At 42.8% G+C, this 25,638-nt stretch overlaps 2 protein-coding genes across 3 annotated transcripts in view; both read left to right on the plus strand.

The window, feature by feature from the left end:
* The window catches only part of LOC120536584 (serine protease 27-like), a 44,536-nt gene extending 40,182 nt beyond the window's left edge, over window positions 1-4,354 (plus strand). For both annotated transcript variants that reach the window (XM_039764981.1, XM_039764982.1), the window contains one exon: window positions 3,222-4,354. In XM_039764981.1, the coding sequence (XP_039620915.1) occupies window positions 3,222-3,497 (276 nt within the window). In that variant the 3' untranslated portion in view covers window positions 3,498-4,354. The remainder of the gene's footprint in view (window positions 1-3,221) is intronic.
* A 6,853-nt stretch (window positions 4,355-11,207) lies between these two features.
* The window catches only part of LOC120536353, a 69,135-nt gene continuing 54,704 nt past the window's right edge, over window positions 11,208-25,638 (plus strand). Inside the window, exons 1-5 of the mRNA XM_039764680.1 lie at window positions 11,208-11,294; window positions 13,644-13,679; window positions 14,559-14,721; window positions 14,893-15,164; window positions 24,496-24,647. Of these exons, the coding sequence (XP_039620614.1) occupies window positions 11,258-11,294; window positions 13,644-13,679; window positions 14,559-14,721; window positions 14,893-15,164; window positions 24,496-24,647 (660 nt within the window). The 5' untranslated portion in view covers window positions 11,208-11,257. The remainder of the gene's footprint in view (window positions 11,295-13,643; window positions 13,680-14,558; window positions 14,722-14,892; window positions 15,165-24,495; window positions 24,648-25,638) is intronic.

Consider the following 25,638-nt stretch of genomic DNA (forward strand, 5'->3'; position numbering starts at 1 on the left):
ATTATTAGAATCATAAGCAGACCGGCATCTTGACGTCTTGATGTGCGCTCCGGTTTGTAAGTCATGGTAAGTTCAGACAAGTAAGTCGGACCTCGGCCATTTAATGCTTTATATGTTAGAAGGAGGATTTTGAAATCTGCCCTAAACTTAACCGGGAGCCAGTGTAAGGATTTAAGAACTGGAGTGATGTGTTCGTATTTTCTTGTTCTCGTAATAATTCTTGCAGCCGCATTTTGGATTAACACAGTGGTTCTCAACCTGAGGTGCGGGGGGGCGTGAAGATGTGAAAAAAAGAAAACAAGAATCAAAAATATGAAAAAAACATCCGTGGAAACCAAAACAAATTAACTTAAACTACATTCTGATACTAGAACAATAAATATGTAGAGTTTGATAAATGTCGATAAAAGTTAAGCAGGTATAATAAAAGATGCATCTACATTTCAAAAAAATGTCAGGGGGGCCAGCGATTAAAACTGTTATGAAAACTCGGGTCGCAAATTCTTAAAAGTTGAGAAACGCTGGATTAACAGGAGGCCGAATAAAGAACAGGTTGAGCATCCAGTGAACACCGCATTGCAGTAGTCAATCCTACTAGAAATAAATTCATGAATGAATTTCTCAGAATCCTGTTTATTTAGAAAGCGCCTTAATTTCCCAACATAATGTAAGGTGACAACCTCCTCATTAGAGGGGAGCTCTGGCGGGGGGTCCGCAAAGTCTATTGGAAGAGGCCAGGAGAGAGGCGAAGACCTGCGAGTAAAACCCACGAAACGGAGCCGGCGTGGCAGCTAATCGAGGAGCAGTGCGAGTTTTACAGAATTCTGATTGCGGTGGCGTCATCGTCTCTCTTAAGGTACCTTCCAAAGTTCTAACGGTGTCACTTTAGAAAAAACACAGGCCTACCAACCCACTATTTGAGTCCTCCTTCTTTGCACCCAAGGTCATTGCAGTACTTCTACCACGAGTACCTGCAGAAGAACAGAGCGTGATCCTCGGAATGAGGAAGCGTACAGCAATTAGTGGCTGTTGCTCACAGGTCGTCCTCTATATTTTTGCAGTCCTCGGTCCAAAACACTTGTTGAAACCCAACTGCTTGACAGTCTGTTGCTGTCGCTCAGGGTACAGCCTCCCCACACCAAACCTGTCCGCATACCATCTATCCTACAACTGGGATAACTGAACCATGGGTACATGTTAGCTGAACGGAGACCTTGAGCTTCCGGGTCACTGCCGTAATACAAATGCCACCCTGATCTTGATGTCACTTTGTCACTGTGCCAACCCCGGTCAGAATTTCCAGGAAAGTTGTGTTACAGCGGCCCCGATTTCCATTACCACATTAGATGTGGTTTACCTTGGTTGCCTGATCCTGCTGGCAATTCCAACTATTCCATGATTCCTTGGAAACCCTGCCATCTTGAAACACCCAGGGCTCTGTGTGAACGGCCGTTTTCTTAAGCTACATCCATACTGCGACATGTCCATTTAAAGATGAAACCAATCTCCATCCACGTTTAGCATTTTCACGTCGTCTATGAAAGTACCTCGCTCAGACTACAATGACTGAAAACACATACGACGAAGCCCGTCCATGTACGCTGAGCACACACACGTCAGTGGAAACTGGAAGGGGACATGTCCTCCATGAAGGCGTTTTCACGTCGTTTAGTAAACTGAAACGCCCGATAAAGCAAATGACGTAGTGGAGCACATGGAGTTTGAATGTTAGACCTGCTCACGTGGGAGGACTGACTGAGCACCAGGTAGGCATGAGAGTCCAATAGGCCTGACAGAAGGTGCTAGGAGAGGTCGTGAAGACCAGAGAGCAGAGCCAACATGGTAGCTCGTTTTACTACGGGGTTCTCTTTGCCTTGTCTCTGTTAAGGCGTAACAGTGGGAATAATACAGGCACCTAAATTAAGGAGTTACTTTACAGTCCTGCTAACCCACTCTTTGCACCCGAGGTCGTTAGCCGTATTTCTACAGCTGTAGTCCCTTGAAGGCGTTTTCAGATCATTTACAAAGCTTATATAACTGGAAGTAAGGACAACGATGAAGAGGATGAAAAATAGAAAGGGCGTTGGTCCAGATGAACATACCTGTGGAAGCATGGAGGCGTTTAGAAGAGAGTTTTTAACAGGATTGTTTAATGGAATCTTGGAAAGTGGGAGGATGGATGAGGAGAAGGAGAAGAAGTGGACTGGTTGGCCGATATTTAAGAATAAGGGGGACGTGCAGTACTGCAGTAACTACAGGGGGATAAAACTGATGAGCCACAGCATGAAGTTATGGGAAAGAGTAGTGGAAGCTCAGTTAAGGAGTGAGGTGATGATTAGTGAGCAGCAGGATGGTTTCATGCCAAGAAAGAGCACCACAGATGTGATGTTTGCTCTGAAGATGTTGATGGAGAAGTTTAGAGAAGAACAGAAGGAGTTACACTGTGTCTTTGTGGACCTGAAGAAAGCAAATGACAGGGTGACTGAGAGGAGCTGTGGTGTTGTATGAGGAAGTCGGGAGTGGCAGAGAAGTACGTGAGAGTTGTACAGGATATGAACGAGGGGAGTGTGACTGTGGTGAGGTCTGCGGTAGGAGTGACGAAGTTCAGGGTAATGTGGAGAAAAGGCAAAAAAACTGAACCTGTGTTTTTAAATGAAAATGTAGCAGTGTGGACGCCGCCTTAGTTGCTAATCGTGAATTTCTTGTAATGCAGGATTAGCGCCCCCTAGTGAGCTCCCCTCTCTCTAATTACACTTGCATGTTAGCTGTTAGCTTTGGTGCGGCTCACTGCGGTTATACTGAATCAATTCAAAGTCACTCATTTGTAGTTATCTGTTTTCTATGGTGCCTTAGAAGTGGCGGGCAGACAGAGAGGAAAGGTGCTATAAAATGGCGCCATTCCCATCAATCTCCTGTTTTGTATTTTGTTCTTGCTGCCTGCCCAATGCCAAACTTATTACCCCTTTGCCAACTGGCAATGTGTAGCATATTTGCATTAGGTAGGCATGGTGGCTCAGTGGTTAACTGTCCCCTACCTCACAGCTACACAATGCAGGATTCATCTCCACCACTGGGGGTCAGTATTGAAAAGTGCTGAAGTGGAAACAGAGCAGGCTTACTGCCCCCTCTGGACACCATGTGTAATTACAGCACTGGTTAAAAAAAAAACTTCATTTGTGTTATTCTGAGTATTCCACTAATATGTCTCCTTTTGTCTTTAGGGTGATTCTGGAGGTCCCCTGGTCTGCATCAGTACCAACGGGTCCTGGGTCCAGGCTGGCATCGTAAGCTGGGGTGACGGTTGTGCAGAGGTACTCAAGCCGGGCGTCTACTCTCGGGTCTCGTCCTTCCTCGGCTTCATCGAGGCCGTCATCAATGGGACGGTCAAAGCCACAGCAACCTTGCCTAAGTCGGGAGCAGCGAGAGGGCAAACGTGCTCCATGCTGGTCGTGCCCATGTTGGCCGGATGGTTCATTTCAGCTGGCTGGGCAGGGTAACCCAGGGACCCATTTTCTCCTTCTTTAAAGATGGGACTTGGAACTGTTTTTATTGAGCCTTTATGTCGTCTTTGGTGTGTAAATACTTTCACTCTCATCACAAGGATCTACCTTCATCAATTTCTGAAATCTGAAGATTTTTTTTGTTTGTTTTAAATGTGTTAATTTATTAAGGAAAAAAAGATTTTTGTGGGCTGCTGGCAAAGCCACCCAAAGTATGAACACTGGACTAATCTGCAGAAACTTGAGCCTTTTCATCAGAGCCGGAATGATGCAATGACCCGTTTGTGTGACGTGGCAGACCTCAGTCTGTGAGGAGCAAAGGAGCCAAACCTGTAGAGGCTTCTGTCACCCTCTATTAAATGCCTTTATAAACTGTACGTGGCAGTGCCCTCCGTGTCGACCAGGTCTACGGGCAACCCAAGCAGATTGCAGCACATTTGATCTGGGGACCGATGGCCGCCTTCAGGCTTTCAGATCCAGTGTGCCGCTCTCTAGTTATTCCAACTTCAGGTTGTCCAAAATCAATGCCAATTGGTGAGCCTCACTCAATGAGCTGGCGCCACACGTTCTGCACGCAAACAAAGGCACCCTTGGTGTGCACAAGTGAATTTCTTCCCCTCCTTTGCCTTCTCATTTTAATAAGATTAAACTGATGACTTTCTAAGTATTTTAGTCTGTTCTATGCTAACATGTATTCACATTGCACTGTAAAGAACGACCAGCAGAGGTCGCGAACACTCAGGGCTGTTATTTTATTTTTGTAACTTCACTTTTTTTGTGCTGCAGTTTCCCCAATTTAATAACGGGAACATTTCTGGTGCCAAAAATGAATTAAATTTTGTAAATTAAACATACAGCTGTCTGTGTGTCTTTCATGAAGCATTGCAACTTGTCAGTCAAGAAGGGAGCGGTGAAGGAGTAAAAGAACTTAGAGGGCTATTTGCAGCACTTGGGGCCTCACGACTGCTCGTTTATATCCAAAGTGAAATCCAAGTAAAGTGGAAGAAGAATTCAGTTTAAGGGAACGGCAGGCCTGGAGAGTTGGATGTGAAAGCCACCTTAAGGTGACTCGTTTCATGACGGGGTGACATCGGGCTTCGGCAGAGTGGCATCGTCCCACCAGGCCCCCAGTGCAGTTCTTCTGCCTCATGGGAATTGTAGTCCCAGCGCCATGTTGGTACTGCCACAAGATTGTAGATGAGATGGGAATATTCGGGGCGGGGTTAGTGTTTCTCTACACTAAAACGCCTTTCTGTCTGGGCTGCAGTGTCATCACTTTCACAGGTCATGACCCTATGATTCTCTTGATGAAGCGAAATTCAGCATTTCTTCCAAAACACACCGAGCACGATGCATGTTCTCACTGCCTGATGGTCCATCCTAGATGTCTCCGAGCCCAGAGAAGTGCCTAACCATTATGGTGTATGAAATCTGTACATTTTGGATTCCATTATATTTTGTTCGAGACAAGACAACAGATGAACTAAGACAAGTCAAAGCGGGTTGTCTTCCCTTACGCCTTACTTTTATAACAGTTGTTCACAGCTTAGTGTGAATTTGGTATTACAGCCTGGGAAAGGATGCTGAGCCATGCCTCAGGTTATTGATTACTTTATGGATGGACATCTGGGACAACAATTGGGTTTACAGCCCGGGAAAGGAAGACTACTGTTGTGATGTAAGATTTTGCATATAACTTGATAAATGTTTTGTATGTGTTCATTTATAATTTAGGCAAAGCAATGGAATTTAGTGTTACTTTGGTGAAAGGCATTCGTGTTTGCCCCCCTTTTACGACTAAGTCTGTTTGTAATTTTATGACAGGATTTGGGGGACGTGTCTTAAACCAGTTTGAGTATTTCTAAAGTCTTTCTACCTCCGCAAGTAGGCTAAGGTGTACGTTAACATCTGGTTTAGGGGGTTGCAGGTGTTAAGATGTTCCATTTTCCCCATTGGTCTGAGGTATGGCTGTTTGGAATTGGCTGGTCTCAGAGGCCTTTAAGTACCATGATGTCCTATTGGCTGTAGGGCTTGGACAGAATATCTAAATGTACGTGCTTAACCTCACATTCTCTTTCTTGCTAACCTGTGATGATGTAGAAGTATCTTCTCTTGCTAACAACTGAAGAAGACCATCACACCATGGACTGAAGACAACACAATGAAGAGCACAGCTTCCACCATTTTGACCAGACATGTGGCTAAAAGCTGAGCTCCAATGATGCCTTAACTAGAGGCGTTAAGTAACTACAAGTCTGTGTGCCACCTGAACTACAAATCACCATTTAATCAGGTTGTATCGTTGCCAATATTCAAATGTACTCTGCATTTTGTTATTATTTATGAATATTATCAGTAATACATTATTTTATGTGTAACTTAACTCCTGCTTGTCTTTTACTACATCTAATTGCCTGAGGTTATAGATATAGAAGGGAAGGTGGGGAGAAGTTATATACAGTAATACCTTATAAACAGTGGTAAGTCTGTGAGATTAGGTATTCTAAGGCTACATATTAATAATACAATAGGGGAACGTAGGGCAAAATATATTACTCTACCAAGATAAAACAATTAGGCCATGCCTAATTATTTTACAGCCTGGGAAAGGAAGATCTACCAACACCTCGGAGTACATTAAAGGTTTTACGGACAGTGAATTAATTCATCAACCATTTTGACAACCAGCCAATCAGGTGCATGTGTTGTGAAACCAAGGCATGACATTTCGTAATAAATTTGCCTTGATTTGAAAGCAACGTTAGAAGAAGGAGAAGAGGAGGAACGGACAAAGACGGCACTGGTCGTCAGAAAGGCATCATGAACATCGATTGCTAAATCAAACGCCTCCCTGGGACATTCATCCTTGTCATCTGTAACTTTTTCGTAAGCTTTTTCTAAAGACTATATATATTCAGATTTTCCTATCAGTACCTATTTTCTACTATTCTTTGTTCCAGTGGTATTATTATTATTCTTGTAATAAATCCCAAGCTGCTTTTAAATTTCTATGCTTTGTCTTAATGTCAAGAGTGATTGAATTAAGAAGGTAGATTTCTAAGAGCACCTGGAGATTTTGCCATTGGCTTTGTGCTGTGGGGTTTTAAGGCTGAGAGTGAGGGCACCACCCAATAGTTAGGGACAATACGAGAAGAAGGTATTCTTGGCTGATAAAATGGCCTATAGTCAGGGATACGGAGTCTTTGTATGTTTTAATATTTTCTTGGAGACCAAAAGTAATATTTAGGTCTGAGGTCTATTTAAAACATCATATGTTGTCCGTGCCGATAATAAAGTCTCTTGAAGTTTTGAGTGACAGGCTGTGTTATTCCTAACGCACTTGTGTGGTTTAAAGTGCTAGGGGTTAATCAGTGTGTGTGTGTGTCACTGTTGTGGTGAGGGTCTGTGTGTATGTGTATAGCTACATATGTGTGTGTTCATCTTAACGTGTAACAGTAGACCAACCCGATAACGAACTAGACGAGAACACTTACCCTTGAGGAAACAGGTAAAGGGCAAGTAGAGGGAAATACAACGATAATACACTAACCTAATCAACTTGAACGTAAATCTGCAAGTCTGCTCACCAGCCCACGTACTCGTTCAGAGACCAGTGAATGCACAAGGAAACGTATCGACTTGAACAGAAATCGGCAAATATGGTAACACAATGATGGGCTTTGGTTGGAAATAAATGTGCTAAGAAACCGATGGACTTTTGCAGAAATCGACAAATGTGCTAACGTCCTCATCAACTTGTATGGAGATCTGCTAATGGACTTGCTCAGAAACCAACAAATGTGCCAAGAAACTTAATCGACTTGTTCGGACATCTACATAAGCGCTAACCAACCAACGTACTCATTTGGAAATCGATGAACGCACAAAGAAACTTATCGACTTGTACGAATGAGCTAACGACCTCATCGACTTGTGCGTAAATCTGCAAATGTGCTAACAAGCCTATGTACTCATTTGGAAACCAATAAATGTGTTAAGAAACCAAATGGACTTTAAAGAAATGAACAAATGTGCTAATCACCCAATCGACTTTTTATGTAAATCTACAAATGTGGTAAACAACAAAAAAAAAGAAAACGATGGACTTGTTCAAAAACCAACAATGCGATAAGAAATGTATCGACTTGCACAGAAATCTGCGAATGTAGCAACACAATGGACTTTGTTTGGAAACCAATGAATGCTAAGAAACCAAAGGACTTTTGCAGAACTCGACAAATGCGCTAAGAACTTAATCGACCAGGACGGAGATCTACTAGGGCAGTAAGAAACTGATGGACCTGTTCAGGGACCAACAAATGTGCTAAGAACTTAATCGACTTGTATGTAAATCTACAAATACAGTAAAAATAATGAAGGACTTGTTCAAAAACCAGTAAATGAACTAACAGACTTATCGACTTGCATAGAAATCTCCAAATGTCGTAACACACTGATGGACTTTGTATGGAAAATGAAGAAATGTGCTGAGAAAGCGATAGACTTTTGCAGAAATCAACTGCTGCCCTAAACAACCTAATCGACTTTTTGCGTAAATCTACAAATGGGGTAAATGATGGACTTGTTCAAAAACTGACAGATGAACTAGGAAACGTATCGACTTGAACAGAAATCTGGAACTGCAGTAACAAACTGATGGACTTTGTTTGGAAGTCAACAAATGGTAAGAAACCGATGGACTTTTTCAGAAATCGACAACTGAGCTAACAGCCTAATCGACTTGGACGGAGATCTACTAGTGACGTAGGAACTGATGGACCTGTTCAGAGACCAACAAATGCGCTAACAAACTTATCAACTTGTTCAGACATCTATAAATGCACTAACAAGCCTACATACTTGTTCCAATAAACCAATAAATGTGCTAAAAAAACCAATGGACTGTTGCAGAAATCAACGACTGTGCTAAGAACTTAATCGACTTTGTATGTAAATCTCCAAATGTAGTAAAAAAATGAAGGACTTGTTCTGAAACCAACAAATGTGCTAACAAAGTTATCGACTTGTTCAGACATCTACATATGCGCTAACCAGCCTACGTACTCGTTTGGAAATCAATAAACGCACAAAGAAACTTATCGATTTGTACGAAAGAGCTAACGACCTCATCGACTTGTGCGTAAATCTACCAATGTACTCACAAGTCTATATACTCATTTGAAAACCAATAAATGCGTTAAGAAACCAAATGGACTGTTGCAGAAATCAACGACTGTGCTAAGAACTTAATCGACTTGTATGTAAATCTACAAATGCGGTAAAAACTGATGGACTTGTTCAAAAACCAGTAACTCTACTAACCAACTCATCGACTTATTTGGACATCTGTAAACGCACTAACAAGCCTGGGTACTCATTCGGAAACCAATAAATGTGCTAAAAAACTTATCAACTTGTACAGAAATCTGTAAATGCAGTAACAAACTGATGGACTTTTTCAGAAATCGACAACTGAGCTAACAGCCTAATCGACTTGGACGGAGATCTACTAGTGACGTTAGGAACTGATGGACCAGCTCAGAAATCAACGACTGTGCTAAGAACTCAATCGACTTGTATGTAAATCTACAAATGCAGTAAAAAAAACTAACAGATGAACTAGGAAACGTATCGACTGGCACAGAAATCTGGAACTGCAGTAACAAACTGTGTACCTGTGCTTGAAGTGGACACCAATAACGATGGGCGCTCGCTGTCTTTGTTGGCATCTTGGTTCTTGTCTTGTAAATGTTACAAAATGTCATAATGGGGGGAGTTCCCCACTTGGTGGTTCAAGTGCACTGATCCATCTTTATTATATTGAAGAACAAGGGACGGGGTCTCGTGCCCCCTGGTGTTTCAGATGAAAGAGCTGAGCTAGGGGTGAGGGGGTTGTTCAGAGCTAGGGGTGTTGACCTCTTCTGCTGGTTCACTGGCATATGCCGGCCCATGCCAAGCCCTGATGTGCAGCAGTAAACTGATCGGGTTACGTGTATAAAGTTTCAGTCTGTATGTCATTGCACACACACCCTGTAATTTCAGACAAACTCTACTTCAATCACATCATGTGGTGTTACATGCTGCCCTCCTATTGGAGGATGGCAGCCCTTGCATTGTGTCGCTATTTGTTTTATGTTTTTAGCATAGAGACCGACCTGCGGATTAAGCAGCAACTGAAACTAACAGTTTGCTTCTCTCGAGGTGGTCAAACTGGCGTGGCAATGCTGCTGGCAGCTGCTGTTTCATTTCGTTTATCTAAATGGAAGGCACGTGCCTACTTTCTGTAAGTGAGGGTATCATTCTGCCAGGCTCTTCCTCTTTAGACAAGTCCGTCCATTGTATTCACATGACTGTTGAGCAATTAATCCCATTTATCTAAGCTAGTTATAGGTTTGCAAGGTTGGGCTAATGGGGTCAGTGCCAGTTCCAAGAGTATGTGGCATTTGACAGAGCTATGCACAGTCTGGATGGTGTGCCATTCCACCACAGGTCACACTTACACAGTTCAGAATCTCAGATGAACTTTCCAGGTTTAAATGGAGGAGGAAACAGGACCTGCGTGAAAAGCCCTGAATGAGGAAGGATGAAACGCATGAGCTGAACTGAGAGGAGGAGCTTAGCAGGAATGTCACGTGACCTGCCCTCATCAAACCTGTTCCACCCACTTCCGGGTGGCAGGGTGCCAGGGCCTATTCAGGTGGCATTGGGCACAAGCCCAGAGTCAAACAATCCATCCAGTGAGATAATTAGAGTTTAAGGGGCTCTGCTGCAAAAAAAAAAAAATTAGTCCCCTCCCTCAAAAATAATTCAAATAAAATAATTGGATTTTAAAAGGACTACCATTGATGAAACACCTCAAGGTGCCCAGAGGAAGTTTTCACATTTTATTGTTCTACAACGTTGAATCCCAATGGAGTTAACTTGACATTTTAACACCAATCAACCAAAAGAGACTCTTTAATGTCAGAAGTGAAAGCATATCCTTAAATTAAGTACAAATATAAGTCATAAAATTATTTTCTGCATAACTGTTCAACCACCCCCAAACCATTAATATGAAACCCCTAAAACATCACTGGAGTTGCCAACTGGTTTTAGAAGTCCCATCAATAGTTCAATGGAGGCCACCTGTCTGGGGTCTCCTCTGGTTGTATCTGGAGGTCCAGTTTGTGGTTAGTATGGCGGCCTGAACAACACAATAAAGACAGAAGAGCAAAACAAGCACCTCCATGAAAAGAGCAGCTCAGACAATGGAGACAGGAAAACATCCAAGTCATTGAATATCCAACAACATCGAACATGAAGAAATGGAAAGAGCTGGAGAAGCCCCTAAAGCAGCCTGTCCATAAAACGTCTCCCTCCTTCAGTCCACCATAGCCTGCCCTTCAGAGTTTTTCCCATTTCATTTTTGATAAGGATAGCCCCTGCACTGTTAATACTCTAAATCTTCGGCTTATACTCTTCATCGCTTGCCACTTGTGTGTAGGTCGATGTCATTCATGATCAAACACCAAATGGTCCAAATTCGTGCGGCTTTTCTCCTACCGTACCATTTGGCTCTACCGGCACTTCACTGTTAACTTTGTCCCACATCTGATAAATCAAAATAGCTTTTCAGGAAGTTGCCAGGCGGGTTGGTGGACTTGTGTGCGCTAAACCGTCAAAGTGAGTGCGCGGAGGCGGCGCTTTGCGCGACAAGGGGCCACACCTGCATAAGAGCCGGCGACCGAGCAGCTGCGCGTGTCTGGGTTGGCAGTATGAGGGCTCGGCTGGGGGTCTCACATCTGAAGCTTGGTAAGTGCAGGGGGATTATGGGTGGCACGTGACTGGAGGTCTGTTCTTATTATTGATGGGGGTGTTGGGGTGTAGTGCTGGTGGCACGGAAGTGGGTCACGTCGGGGCAGGAATGCGGAGCTCGCGTTTTCGCTAAAGATAAGATGATCTTTTGCGTCAGTAAAAACGCGAAATTCTTCACAAGTGTCGCTGCTTTCATGAACTCCAGATTATTTCAGAAAGTTGTTTTTTTTATTATTATTCCAATTTAGGATTGAGCTTCTCAACGGGTGCCACGGGTGACAAAACATGTGCAATTAGAAAAGCGTTTTTGTAAAACTGGATCGAAATATTGAAAGGGCAGAACTTCAGCAAACCGAGATGTGATCGCTGACGTCTGCAATGAATTGGTGCGCCCCCCGCGTGTAAAGGGGCAAACCGCGTTATACCGGCGCAAATTACACTTCTGTGTTTATTGTTCTGCTTTATCTTTTTTTCGTGTGCAGAACAATCTGTCAGCAGTACCATAATCTGCATGACTTGTTTTCTCTGCATTATGCCATTTGTCTCTTTCAGGAAATAAAAATACTGCACCGTATTTACTGTATTACCGTGTAACTTATCACATATGCAAATGATACAATGTCAAGTAAACAGAAAGACAGAGTGACAGAGCGGAGCCACGCGTGCGGAGAGGAGGCGGCACAATGGAAAGGGTGGAGCTGTCGTGACACTGTCCTTTATGAAAATCATGACAAAATAATACAAAATAAGAGGGTTAAGTATAAACCGAATGTATTACAGCCACAACCGGGGCCTCATTAGTATAGTGCCATGAAAACTTAGAAAAATAGTATGACACAAATGTGACAAATCGCAGTTCACATCGCCTCAGTGCACCCTGAGTGGCGAAGAATGAAGACGGTACACGCGCGTTTATTGTCCCGATCTGTAATGTGGGCATACACAATATAATATATAGACAGTATATACAGTATATATACATAAAATTGACTTTGTCACCTCCTTCACATCTGTTAGAAAACCGGCGAAGCATCTGTGCAGACCACTTTTCTGAGGCAAATGATCGGGATTGCCTTATTAAGCTAATTACTCTCAGTATTGAAGAAATCGCTGAATTGACGTTGATGAGCTGATATCTATCTATCTATCTATCTATCTATCTATCTATCTATCTATCTATCTATCTATCTATCTATCTATCTATCTAGTGCCTTTCACTCTATCTATCTATCTATCTATCTATCTATCTATCTATCTATCTATCTATCTATCTATATAGTGCCTTTCACTCTATCTATCTATCTATCTATCTATCTATCTATCTATCTATCTATTATACAGTGCCTTTCACTCTATCTATCTATCTATCTATCTATCTATCTATCTATCTATCTATCTATCTATCTATTATATAGTGCCTTTCTATCTATCTATCTATCTATCTATCTATCTATCTATCTATCTATTATATAGTGCCTTTCACTCTATCTATCTATCTATCTATCTATCTATCTATCTATCTATCTATCTATCTATTATATAGTGCCTTTCACTCTATCTATCTATCTATCTATCTATCTATCTATCTATCTATCTATCTATCTATCTATCTATTATATAGTGCCTTTCACTATCTATCTATCTATCTATCTATCTATCTATCTATCTATCTATCTATCTATCTATCTATCTATTATATAGTGCCTTTCACTATCTATCTATCTATCTATCTATCTATCTATCTATCTATCTATCTATCTATCTATCTATCTATCTATCTATCTATCTAATCCTGCCTACTTTACCAAATTCTATCTATTTATCTTTCTTATAGTGCCTTTCCTATCTATCTTTCTGTCTATTGAAACTGTGCCCTGGTACACCTGTCATAATTTTGCCCACCCCAGGGTATCCACCAGTTCAGTGAGTTTAGCGCCCCCTGCTGATGTGGCCGGCTTGTTACTGGTGACACTCATGAGTTTTGTGTCTCCTTCCCTACGGCCATCGCGCCCCATCAGTTGCCACATTTTAAATTTCTCCTTTTCTTTTGCTCTTCCATTTTCATTGTCTATACTCTCTTCTCTCCTCCATGACTGATCCTTTGCCATCCTGTTTTTTTCCTCCCGTCACTTCATCTCCTCATCTTGGTCTCTGCTGACTTTCCAGGTTTATTTCCTTGCCAGTCGTCCAGTGATCTCCTTCACGTCTTGTTAGGTGTCCTCAGGTTTTGTCCTCCATGAAGCTCAGCTCGATTGTGTTACTTGTGCTGTTGTCATTCCTGTGGTGTCCTTTTGTTTTTCTCCCCACCACTGATTCTCATTTTTCATTCGTCTTTTTCGTCTTCAGGTGTGCTGGTCTGCTGTTTCCATGTTCTCAGCTCAGGTACATTCTTTGAATTCTCATCTTTGTGATTTATTTTTTATTTTTACTGTCAAATTGTGTTTCTAAATAAAAAAAAGAAAACAGTAAACGGACAATCGAGGCAGCGAATGCTTTCTTCTTCAAGTGCCTTTCAAATCAGGGGGCACCCAGCCAGTTTGTGTCCACACACATTAAAGAGCCCCCGTCATTTCATTTTTTCGACCCAGTAAATGTTAAAACGTCGCCAGCCCATCACAGTCGGGTGCCACTCTTCTGTCACGGACCACCTGCTGCTGTCCTTTGCTTTCTCGAGTCCGCGTTCAGTGTCAGACACACGATGACACAAAACAGCAGGGTGACGACTTGTCTCAATTTAAATGACCGATTGCACGATTGGGGATGTTTGTGATACGAATTCAAGAAGACGGCCAGTGTGAAGAATCCCTCGAATCCAAAGATTTGGGGGTCTTTTCTAGGGGTCCCAGGCCATTTTCGTAGATCTTTGTATAGAATAAGCAACACTTGATCTCTTGTCACACTTGCTTTGCTTTACCTGATGACGTCTCAAAGGCTCGCAGGGACACAGGGACAATGGCTTTTTATTTCAGTACTTTTTAGGAGTCACTTGGCACTTTTTCCAGTGAGTTCAAATTATTCCACACGCGCTAAGTCCTCTAATGCTTTGATTCTGGCCTGTTCCTCGCATGCCTCTCTTGATTTCGAGATCGCATTTCTCGCTCGGCCACATTTTTGGTTTGTTTGTCCTCGTCCTGCTGTGACGTCACTCCCGGAGGCCGCAGCTCTTTGTGAATTTTATTCCTGATGACTCCAAACTGCCCGATCGCAGCGAAGGGGGCATTCTGGAAAATGAGATGTCCGACGTCTGTTCTTTCTTTTCAGATGCCTGTGGTATCCCCACAGCCAGCAGTCGGATTGTGGGGGGCACAGCTGCTGCGGATGGGGCCTGGCCATGGCAGGTGAGCCTCCATCGAAATGGTCACCACATCTGCGGGGGATCGCTCATCAACGAGCAGTGGGTGCTGTGCGCCGCGCACTGTGTCGTGTAGGTATGCCGACTTCCAGGGGCCGTCCTTCAGTCATTAGGGGTCTCGACCGTCTTTTGACGTGCACTGGCAGGGCCCTGTCCCCACAAAGGGACATCAGTCATAGCACCAGAGACCTCACGCTGCTCTGTGTCCTGATCACTCATTTGAAACGTGTCCCATTCCCACAGGGGCTACAGCAGCTCCATATTTACAGTCTACTTGGGTCTCTACACCACGGACCAGCCGAGCTCTCACACGGTGGTGGGCAACGTGAGGAACATCATCGTGTACCCTGGATACTCGTCACCCTCCTTGGGAAAGGATGCCTCCCTTCTGCAGCTGGACCGGCGAGTCAGCTACAGTGCCTTCATCCATCCCATATGTCTGCCCAACGCCAGTGATGTCTTCACGTCCCAAAACAGCTGCTGGGTGACAGGCTGGGGCTACGTCAAGGAAGGAGGTGAGAGCGTCGCCCTTCTGGGTCCACCATATTGTTAGAGCAGGGTGCTCCACTGTCACTCGTTTGAACTGGTAATACAAGTGGCCTTCTTGGCGGTCATCTGAAGGAAGTGACATGCGGTGAGGTTCATGGCTGGTGACTCCTTCAGGGTCAGAGTTACAAATACATGAACCGCAATGAGACGCTGATTGACTATTCAATTGGCAGCCAGCATGCACATTGACTACTGGTTATGGTTCATATCTCATTCTTTATACAGACAGGTAAGGCGCATATCTGGAAAAGAAAGAATGAGAGAGAGAGTGGAGAGAGAGAGAGAGAGCGCAGAAAGAGAGAGCGGAGAGAGAGAGAAGAGAGAGAGAGAGTGGAGAGAGAGAGAGAGAGAGAGTGGAAGAGCAGAGAGAGGAGAGAGGGAGAGCAGAGAGAGAGATTGGAGAGAGGGAGAGCAGAAAGAGAGAGTAGAGTGAGAAAAGAGAGAGAGAGAGAAGAGAGAGAGAGAGAGAGAGAGAGAGAGAGAGAGAGAGAGAGAGAGAGAGGGGTGAGAGAGAGAGAGAGAGAGAGAGAGGGAGAGAGAGAGAGAGAGAGAGAGAGAGAGAGAGATGAGAGAGAGAGAGATGGAGAGAGAGAGAGAGGAAAGAGAGAGAGAGAGAGAGAGAGAGAGAGAGAGAGAGTGGAGAGAGAGAGAGAGTAGAGAGAGAGTGGAGAGATGGAGAGAAACAGAGAGAGAGAGACAGGGAGAGAGTGGAGCGAGAGAGAGAGAGCAGATTTGCTCCTCCCCTTCCGTGTGTTCTCAATTTGCTGTTGCAATTCCACAATTCACACTCATTAATACAAATTAAAGTACAGAGTGGTGCACAAAAAAAAGAAACAGATTTCAGTTTTCAGTTTACCGTATTTATGCGTGTACCACGCACACATTTTTTCCGAAAATTAGCATTAGAAAATCAGGTACGTGTCATACACAAGGAATATGGTAGGGTAGGGTTTTCTTTGTTTTTGAATCAGTTTGGTGTCGTCATTCAGAATGGATAGTAGCAAGCGTTTACGCTCCTTCACATTGGGAGAGAAATTAAAAGTGATTTTGGAAGCAAAGAAGATAGGAAATCGGGCAGCAGGTCGCAAGTACGATGTTCCAGAGTCATGTGTTCGAGATTGGCGATGGAAGAAAGAAAAACTTTTGTCATGCAACATAAACAGACGGGCATTTTGCGGAAAACATGCCCAGTTTCCACAAGCTGAAGTTGCACTCGCTGATTACATTCAAGACATGCATCAGCTTGGATGAAATGATTCAGATGAAAGCTCGTGATATAGCAAAAGAACGTGAAATACCCATCACTCAGTTCAAAGCAAGCCGCGAATGGGTTGCCCGCTCCATGAGAAGGAATGGCTTATCAATAACACGCTGCATGACCATTTTGTAGTGTCTACCAGACGCATATGAAGAAAAGTTACTAGCTTTCCAAAAATACTGTACATTATTCAGTTGAGGCAGCGGAAAACGTATTTAATGGGGCAAACTGGTAATGCTGATTAAACGCAGTTTATTTTGAGAACCCCTCAAACACAACTGTTAATGCAGTCGGAGACGAGAGTGTCCCGGTACGCACAGGAGGCAGAGAGAAGCAGTGGTGTACCGTGATGTTGACGATTCTTGCGGATGGAAAAAAACTACCGCCGTACGTAATATTTAAAAGGAAGACCTTGCAGACAAATGAGAAGTTTCCTCCTGGGATCATCGTCAGCGCTCAACAAAAGGGTTGGATGGACCATGATCTCGTAATCGACTGCTTGAAATGTGTGTGGCAACGTTGGACGGGCAGTCTCCTGAAAATGCCAAACATGTTGGTCATGGACAGCTTTTGTGGCCATTTAACTGAAAGTGTTAAAGAAGGACTGGAAGATTGGAAAACAGATCAAATGATAATTCCTGGAGGCATGACTTCACTCCTCCAACCTCTAGATGTCTGCATCAATCGGCCGTTAAAGGCTCATGTTTCAAGAATGCATACCGGATGGGCTGCAACAGCGGTACACGACACAATGACAACTGGCAAAATGAAAACCCCAACATTGGCGGAGATGTGTGCCTGGATCACTGCTTGGAAGCTTATTCCAGAGGATTTGGTTGTGAAAAGCTTCAGAAACTGCAGCATATCCAACAGCATCGATGGAAGCGAACACGACACCTTATGGGGAAGCGATGGTGAATCCGAATCCAGCAGCAAATCGGAAGATGATGATTAAACTGGAATAGTCTGGTGAGCCCAATATTTTTCCACTTGCTGTTATAGTCCTTTACCGATTGTCTCTGTACGGTTCTTTCATTTCTCGTTTCACAGGGCTACTTGTCATTCCCACCTTTCGCAGCATGGTGCGACAAACACTGAACGTTCTGCAGTAGGGGTACTGCTTACAGTTAGTACTCCAATACAACATACTGTATCATGTGCAGAAAGAATTAAATGAGACATAATTATTCTCCATTACAGTTATTCACGTCGGTGTCTTACTCCAACCTCACCCGCTTCCTATACAATCACAACGCGCGTCATACACGGGGCAAAACATTTTTTCTTTAAAAAAATTAAGGTGTGCATCTTACACGAGAGCGCATGGTACACGAGTAAATACGGTAATTGAAATATTTAGTTGTTTTTAAAAGCTTTTCATTCTGCTGCTTTAATTCATTTTAATACAGACTGCTCAACAAAAGGAAAACAAGAAAAACACAATATTTTATTTATTTATTTATTTGATATTTTATTAATTTTATTGCAATCATTCCATACAAATCAATCAATTTTTACAAAAAGTAGGATTGAGAACAAGTCGACCCCCCCAACCCCACCCCTGAGAGAGAGAGCCTGGCCAACGGAGTAAAACTTAAGGCTTGTAAACAAACCTAAATTGATGAGTTTGATACGCCAATAGAGATGAATGGAGAAGAAGAAGAAGAAGAAGAAATGCAGAAATAACTGCTTCCTCTGGACTTTAAGAGCTTATTCTAAAATATTACTGATTAGATCCTTCCATGTTGAGAAAACATTCTGCACAGATCCTCTAACTGAGTATTTGATTTTTTCTAATTTCAAATAGAATAACACATCAGTTACCCGCTGACTTAAAAGAGGAGAGTTGGGATTCTGCCAGCTTAGCAGAATAAGTCTGCGTGCCAATAGTGTAGTAAATGTAATCCGAGTTTGTTTGTCTTTCTCCACTTTAAACCCATCTGGAAGAGCACCAAACACAGCCGTTAATGGGTTAGGAGGGATTGGGACACCAAGATCGTCTGAAAGGTAATTCAAATGTTTGGTCCAGAATGATGTTCATTTGGTGCAGGCCCAGAACATGTGACCCAGTGAGGCTGGGACTTGATTGCAGCGTTCGCAGGTTGGATCTCGGCCTGGAAACGTTTTTTATTTAAGGTCAAAATTTAGTTTTTAAATATTGGATTTTTTTTTCTTAGTCTGATCCCATTTTATTTAAAACTGAAAACCGTTTATGGTCTTACCTTTATTTGTAAGTGAAGTCCATGCGCTTATCCTTCTGCACGAAAATCTTGTTAGAGTCCTCCTTCTTTTCCTTTACTTTTAAAAGTCTCTCCGCCTCAGTAGAGATGATTGCCAAGGAGGAAGCTCGTCGTGGATCTGTCCTGTTCTGACCCCTCCGTCTGAAAAGAGCAATCAGTCTTTTGTCTCTTAGTCTGAAGCAAACCTTGTAGCTCCGGTGTTGGGCTTCCGTTATTTTTCACTTCCTGTTTTGGACTGAAAGTCCAGTTTTGAGAAATTTTTAAGCTTAGATATGTAATCTTCCATTTTGGCAGTCAGTTGGAACAAAAAACAAAAATAAACGGAGCGCTGCTGTGCACGTGACTTTCTGATGTCGCTAACTTATCGGCGCCTCTGAGTAGAAGAACAGCAGCGAGACGAGCGCCTGTTGGGCTCACATGCGCCCCTTTCAGGTCGGCACGGCACTGTCTGCCTCACTCGACATGTGCCTTTTCTCTTCGGTTTTATGTCCGATCAGTAAGACTAAATATGTCAGACACATTCATTAACTCTTTTAGGGCGGATGTCGACTTTTGTCGACAGGAGGGGTTGAGGGCGCATGTCGACTAAAGTCGACATCCAGGGATAGAGGGCGATAATCAGCTGTTAATGGTGACAAATCTCACTGTCACGTCACAGGCATTCCCTCTGTGCTTGGAGGAATGCTAGACTCGTTGACTCGGCAACTAATCCTAGCGATATTAGCCAGACTGTGGAAAGTCAGGGTGTGTAATAAACGTGTCTGCAAAACTTATATCGGCGACACACTGAGAGACGGCGACAGGCACGCACCATTTGCAGTGTGTGAAGAGAGCGCAGTCGTCACTGCCGCACCTTGCGTTTCTCGCCTGTATTTGAAAAGGAAATGTGCAAATTCAGCGATGTGGACTATAAAATACAGTATATATATAAAAAATACTTTTTTAAAAACCATGCTTATGGTCATGGGCATTTTATTTAACTGTAAAATGATTTTGATAAATGTTTATGCACCTAATATCGATGATAAGGAATTCATACAAAATGTATTTGCATCCATTCCCATTATGAACACTCATAAAATTATAATGGCTGGGGACTTTTAAACCCACTCTTAGATAGATAGGACTCTCGTCACAGGGGGAACGACATCTAACACTGCAAAGACAATAACACTGTTTATAACTGACCACAACTTATCAGACCCCTGGAGGTTTCTAAACCCAAACTCAAGAACACATTCCTTCTACTCACCAGTACATCATTGATACTCAAGAACTGATTATTTCTTTATAGATAATATTTTCTTGCCTACGATTAAATCTTGCAAGTACGATGCTATTGTTATTTCCGACCATGCACCTCTGATCTTGGAGCTAAAGTCCCTATGCCCCACACGCTCACCTCGCAGATGGCGTCTTAACCCTCTTTTATTAGCAGACGAGAATTGTACAGAATTTATATCCAAACAAATCAGTCTCTTCCTAGAGACAAATACATCCTCACAGGTTTCTGCAAGAATACTCTGGGAAACTCTAAAGGAGGACAGATTATCTCGTATCTTTCCCACAGGAATAAATTAGAAACCAAGAAAGTATCAGAGCTAAAAAATGAAATTACTAGAATAGATGAAGAACATGCCAGGCGTCCAAGCGAGGATCTACATAGAAAAAGGCAAGCTCTGCATTCAGAACTCAACCTCTTGACAACTAAAGAAACTGAAGAACTAATTTATAAATCATTACTACGAACACGGAGAGAACGCTAATAAGCTCTTAGCTCAACAAATCGACAAGCAAGAAGCTCACAATGCAATCCCAGCAATCACCAACACAAACGGAGATGAAGTCATTGACCATAAAAATATAATGCACACATTTAGAGACTACTACAAGTCTTTATATTCTACCGAGTTTAAAGAAGACAACACACAATCGAATGCATTTCTGGTTACAGTACAGATACCACAAATACAGTAGATACTTTTAGTTCGGAGGAACTCGATAAACCTCTGGCGCTATCAGAATTACTAAATGCTATAAAGTCACTTCAAGGCGGGAAAGCAGCAGGCCCTGATGGCTACCCTGCAGAATTTTATAAGAAATTTTTCCAGCCACACATTTCTTTCACTGTCTTCAAATTAGGAACTTTGTTAAACAAAACCTTCCAGATTTTCCTCATCTTGCACCCTCCTCCATGCCGGAAAAAATATTGCTCAATTTCAAGGACTTAGACACCACCTCTGCAATATATAAAATTATGTTACAGTCCCTCCCTTTTTAAAGATCCAAGAGGACAATGGGAAAAAGATCTCTCACTCAACATATCAGAAAAGGAGTGGAAAATAGCAATGCAGAGAATTCACTCGAGCTCCTTATGCGCAAAGCATACAATTATACAACTCAAAATGATATAATCGAGCACATCTGTCTCACTTAAAACTGCCCAAAATGTTTCCAGGGCGAGAGCCAACCTGCGAACGCTGTAATCAAGTCCCAGCCTCACTGGGTCACATGTTTTGGGCCTGCACCAAATTAACATCATTCTGGACCAGTTACCTTTCAGACAGCTTTGGTCTCACAATCCCTCCTAACCCATTAACAGCTGCGTTTGGTGGGCTCTGTGACGATGTGGGTTCTGGCTCCACACTCCCATCTGATTTTGGGAACCCTTGAACCCAACACCGTCGGTAATGTCACCGATGAGCTAGTCAATGGAGGCAAACAAACAATTGAGCAAGGGGTGGTGCAAAAAGTGAATAGGGCTTTTATTTAAAATTGTCCATCAAAACAAAACAGTGTTCCAATAAATAGTGCAGTTCATTCAATAAATAATCCAATAAAAGAACGTGGAGGTTAAAATCAATAAATAGAAAAAACAATCCTTTAAAACGAGAGGTTAAAAATCTTCTTTAGGAAGCAGTCTTAAAACAACAAACAAGCTCGGTGCTTCTTTTAACATGTGACTCCCCTGCATCTCCCTGTCCAGGCTTCGCAACAGAGGAGCCACACTCTCTATGCAGCTGCCCTCCTACAACACACATTCGAGACTGGAGACCTCCCGATCCCTGGCTCCGGTATGGCACTCATCCCAGCCTCGGAGAACTTGGTTTCCACCAACGGCCAGGTCGCCCACGTTGGGGATTCCAACCACCAAGTCTCCCGACTTCCGCTGCCTTTCCGCGGCCTCTCTGCGGCCAGTCGCCTTCCCTTGGTCACTCCCGCTACATAATCGCTCAGCGGGAGCGACATCCAACTCAAACGCCTGGGTGTAGGCCCAACACCCCAGGCCCTCGCAGCTGCCCGTGAGCGCTCGTTCGTTCTCTCTCTTTCACCGACCTGCCTCCTCATCTGCTCTCGGTAACCTCCGTCCTCTTTCCTTTCCTTTTTCTCTCCGATCGTTTCTTTCCCCCTTCAACCGACTTGCGCTTCTTTTTTTATAACGTGAGGGGCCATCACAGCTGTAGCATTAGCCACGGGAGCAATCACGAATGTGGGCAGTTCCTCACCTGTGCACACGGCGAGAAACGCCCACATCGACGACTGCCCCGCGGCTCGCTACAACATCGCCCGCCCTCACGAAGCCGCCTCGGGTGCGGTGATTATTTAAAAATGGCCTTTGCCCAATGAGCTGTGGACCCATAACACCACAGGCTCACAGAGGGGCTTAAAGTGGAGAAGGACAAACAAACTGTGATTGCCTTCACTACACTAGTGGCACGCAGGCTTATTTTGCTAAACTGGAAGAACTCAAACTCTCCTCTTTTAAGTCAGAGGCTAACCGATGTGTTCTACTATTTGAAATTGAAAAAAAATCAAATACTCAGTGAGAGGATCTGTGCAGATTTTTTTCAAAACCTGGTAGGATCTGATCAGTAATATTTTCGAATAAGCTCTTAAAGCACCGAGGAAGTAACTCTGTCTGCATCTCCTCTTCTTCTCCATTCATCTCTATTGGCCTATTAAACTCATTAATTTAAGTAAGTTCTCAAGCCTTAAGTTCTGCTCTGTTGGCCTCGCTCGCTCTCTCTCTCTCTCAGGGGTGGTTGTTTTCAATCCTATTCTTTGTAAAAATCGATCTATTTGTATGGAATGATTAGAATAAAATTAATAAAAAAAATGCATTAGGGAAAGAAGATCACAGTTAATGTAGAATTTCTAATAAAGACAATACATTGACAAATGTTTAATAAATAAAAACCCTGCTTATATTTAGTAAAATAGAAGTCTCATACATCACTCGCACAATAAAACGCTTTTCATCAATCAATAAAATCTTAGCCAAAGTGCCCACGCTTTTATGTTGCGAGTGATGTATGAGACTTGTTTTTTACTTTTTAGCACACTTTTTAACTTAATATAAGCAGGGTTTTTAAAAATTATTTTTTATCTATCTATTATTTTCAACTTTTTAGTCTTGGGTTTGTTTCAGTATAATTTTGTCATCAATATGTTAACACTTCCTTTAATATTTCTATATGTTACTAGCACCATCTATTGGTGAAATCTTGAATTATTTTTCATATCCAAATTTCATTTCCTAATTAACATGAATTAATTGATCAATTAGTGAAACTGATTATTGATTCGTGTCTTGTCATCGGAAGTGAGTAAGCGTGCAAAACGTCAAGTCATTTGGACAATAGGAAGTGGGTTCAATATCGATTACAAGATTTGTACCGGACAACAAACAGGTTAAATTAAAAGAAGCAGGGTGGGAATAAAAATGATCAAAATTATTGAAATCAAACAGAAAACAAATTCATAGTACAGACCAGTGGACATGTTTATTTTATGTTAGAATTATTAGCTTTTTTACTTTTCATAATGACCGCCTCCCCTGACCGCACGTCCCTGTCTGAAGGCAGCAAAATATGCATAAACAAACAAATAAATGAATGAATTAACTAAACACCAGGGTCAATCTCTAGCTCAAACATGAGACAAAAATTGAGGTCAAAGTACACAGACATTGGGATTTATCAGGGTCTCCAAACCCAAAAAGTGTGGTGGGCTTCAAGTCACATGCCAGACCCGCAGCGAGGGCCTCACCAGCAGGAATCATCAGCCTGATCCCAAACACAAGCAGCAGGCTTCAGGGCCTACACTGGTCAAAATGTAACACAGCAGTCAAAATCCACGTAAGCCACCACAATTCAGGGCGTTCTTTAGAAATGTAAGGATTTAGTGCATGAGGTACGTAATATGCAAGAACAGTTGCCTGAGATATTCAAAATTTTCAAGCGTGTGCTTTGGTGTAAATGATTTAAGTCTAGATATTCTTGATTGGGCCAGCATGGTGGTCCAGTGGTAGCGCTGCTGCCTCACAGTAGTGAGTAATTAATTAAAAAGTATTTTGTAATGCATTATATTAATAAAATGACTTTTTTTGTTATTCCAACAGTTGGCACATCACAAGCATGTGTAGTAGTAAAATGCATTGCTATAAATGTTTGTGATGCACCATCTGTTGGAATGGCAAATGCGATGCATGTGTCTCTGTTACATGCCATTTGGTATGGGATTCGTAAAAGCAGCATTAATGTTTCTGATGTGCCATCTGTTCGAATAACAGAGACACAGCAACCGGATGGACACACAGATACACAGACACTTTTCCTTTCATTAAGGTGATCTGATTCATTTCTTTGTCATTTATGTGTCTTTCCTAATATCTGAGATCATTTACAACAAAAAAAGTGAGGAGTAATGGCTATTAAATCTTTTTATCGCAGGCAAGGCAGTTCAAAAGTGCAATCACAGTGGTTGTCTCTACCTAATCCTTGTTTGTGCTTTTCCCAGTTGCACTCCCAAGCCCTGGCACTCTGCAACAAGTCCAAGTCCCGATCATCAACCCCGCCACCTGTGCCATCTTATACAGCAGTAACAAGATCACCATACTCAGCGACATGATATGTGCCGGCGACTTGAAGGGTGGGAAGGACTCCTGCCAGGTAGGGAGATGGGTGATGGTAGTCCATACTGATACAATGGCCGCCTGCTTTGGGTTAGCAATGCATGTCATGACGGAAATATTTCTTATTTCTTTTACCTTTGCTGAGACTGACCCCCTGTCCTGGGCTTGATACTGGCTTGTTCCCAGTAATGTCAGGATGGACTCTATCATGAAAAGGGTATGAGGAATTAAATTTTAGGTTGTGTTACTTATATACAGTACATATAAAATGCAAAGGTTATGTGTCAATCACTGGGGCCAGAATGTCTTGATCTTGGTCTTGATTGACGGCATATGACCTGATATGCTCTGGTGACGTAACCAATTTCAGGTAGCAGCAACCTCGCCAGACAGCCCTGCACTTGTGGGTTTCCAGTAACAAAGTGATAGGCAAATTAAGAGGCATGTTGGAAAGAAATTGAAGAGCAGCAACATCTGCTGAGCATCAAGCAAATCACAGAGAATGATGACGTGACAAAGAACACCATAATAGGATGAACAAAACGAGCAGTGCCAAGTGCAGAATGCAGAAAGGGAGACCAAGAAAGATGGAGAAATGCATACAAATGTTGGTCCATGTGTAACTACTGGGGCCAGAACCTTGAGCTTGGTCTTGATTGACAACGTATGACCTGATATGCTCTGGTGATGCAAAACTTTGCGGCAGCAGCAATTTCACCAAACTGACCTGCAATGGTGGGTTTCCTACAGCAAAGTGATGATAGACAAGTGAAGCCACAAGGCAGAAAGAAGAAAAAAACACCAGTGACATCTGCCGAGCGTTAAGCAAATTGCCGGTGGGAGCCAATAACATGACGAAGAACACCATAATACAAGAAGAAGAAGATGAAGAGCAGAAGAAGAAGATGAAGAGCAGAACAATCTGATGAACGTCAAGTGCAGAATACAGAATGCAAGAACAAGAAAGATGAAGAAATTCATGTGACTGTTGGTCCTCATGTAACTGCTGAGTCTGGAACTTTGAGCTC

This window comes from Polypterus senegalus, chromosome 10 (genome assembly GCF_016835505.1).
Source record: "Polypterus senegalus isolate Bchr_013 chromosome 10, ASM1683550v1, whole genome shotgun sequence".
Lineage (NCBI taxonomy): Eukaryota > Metazoa > Chordata > Cladistia > Polypteriformes > Polypteridae > Polypterus > Polypterus senegalus.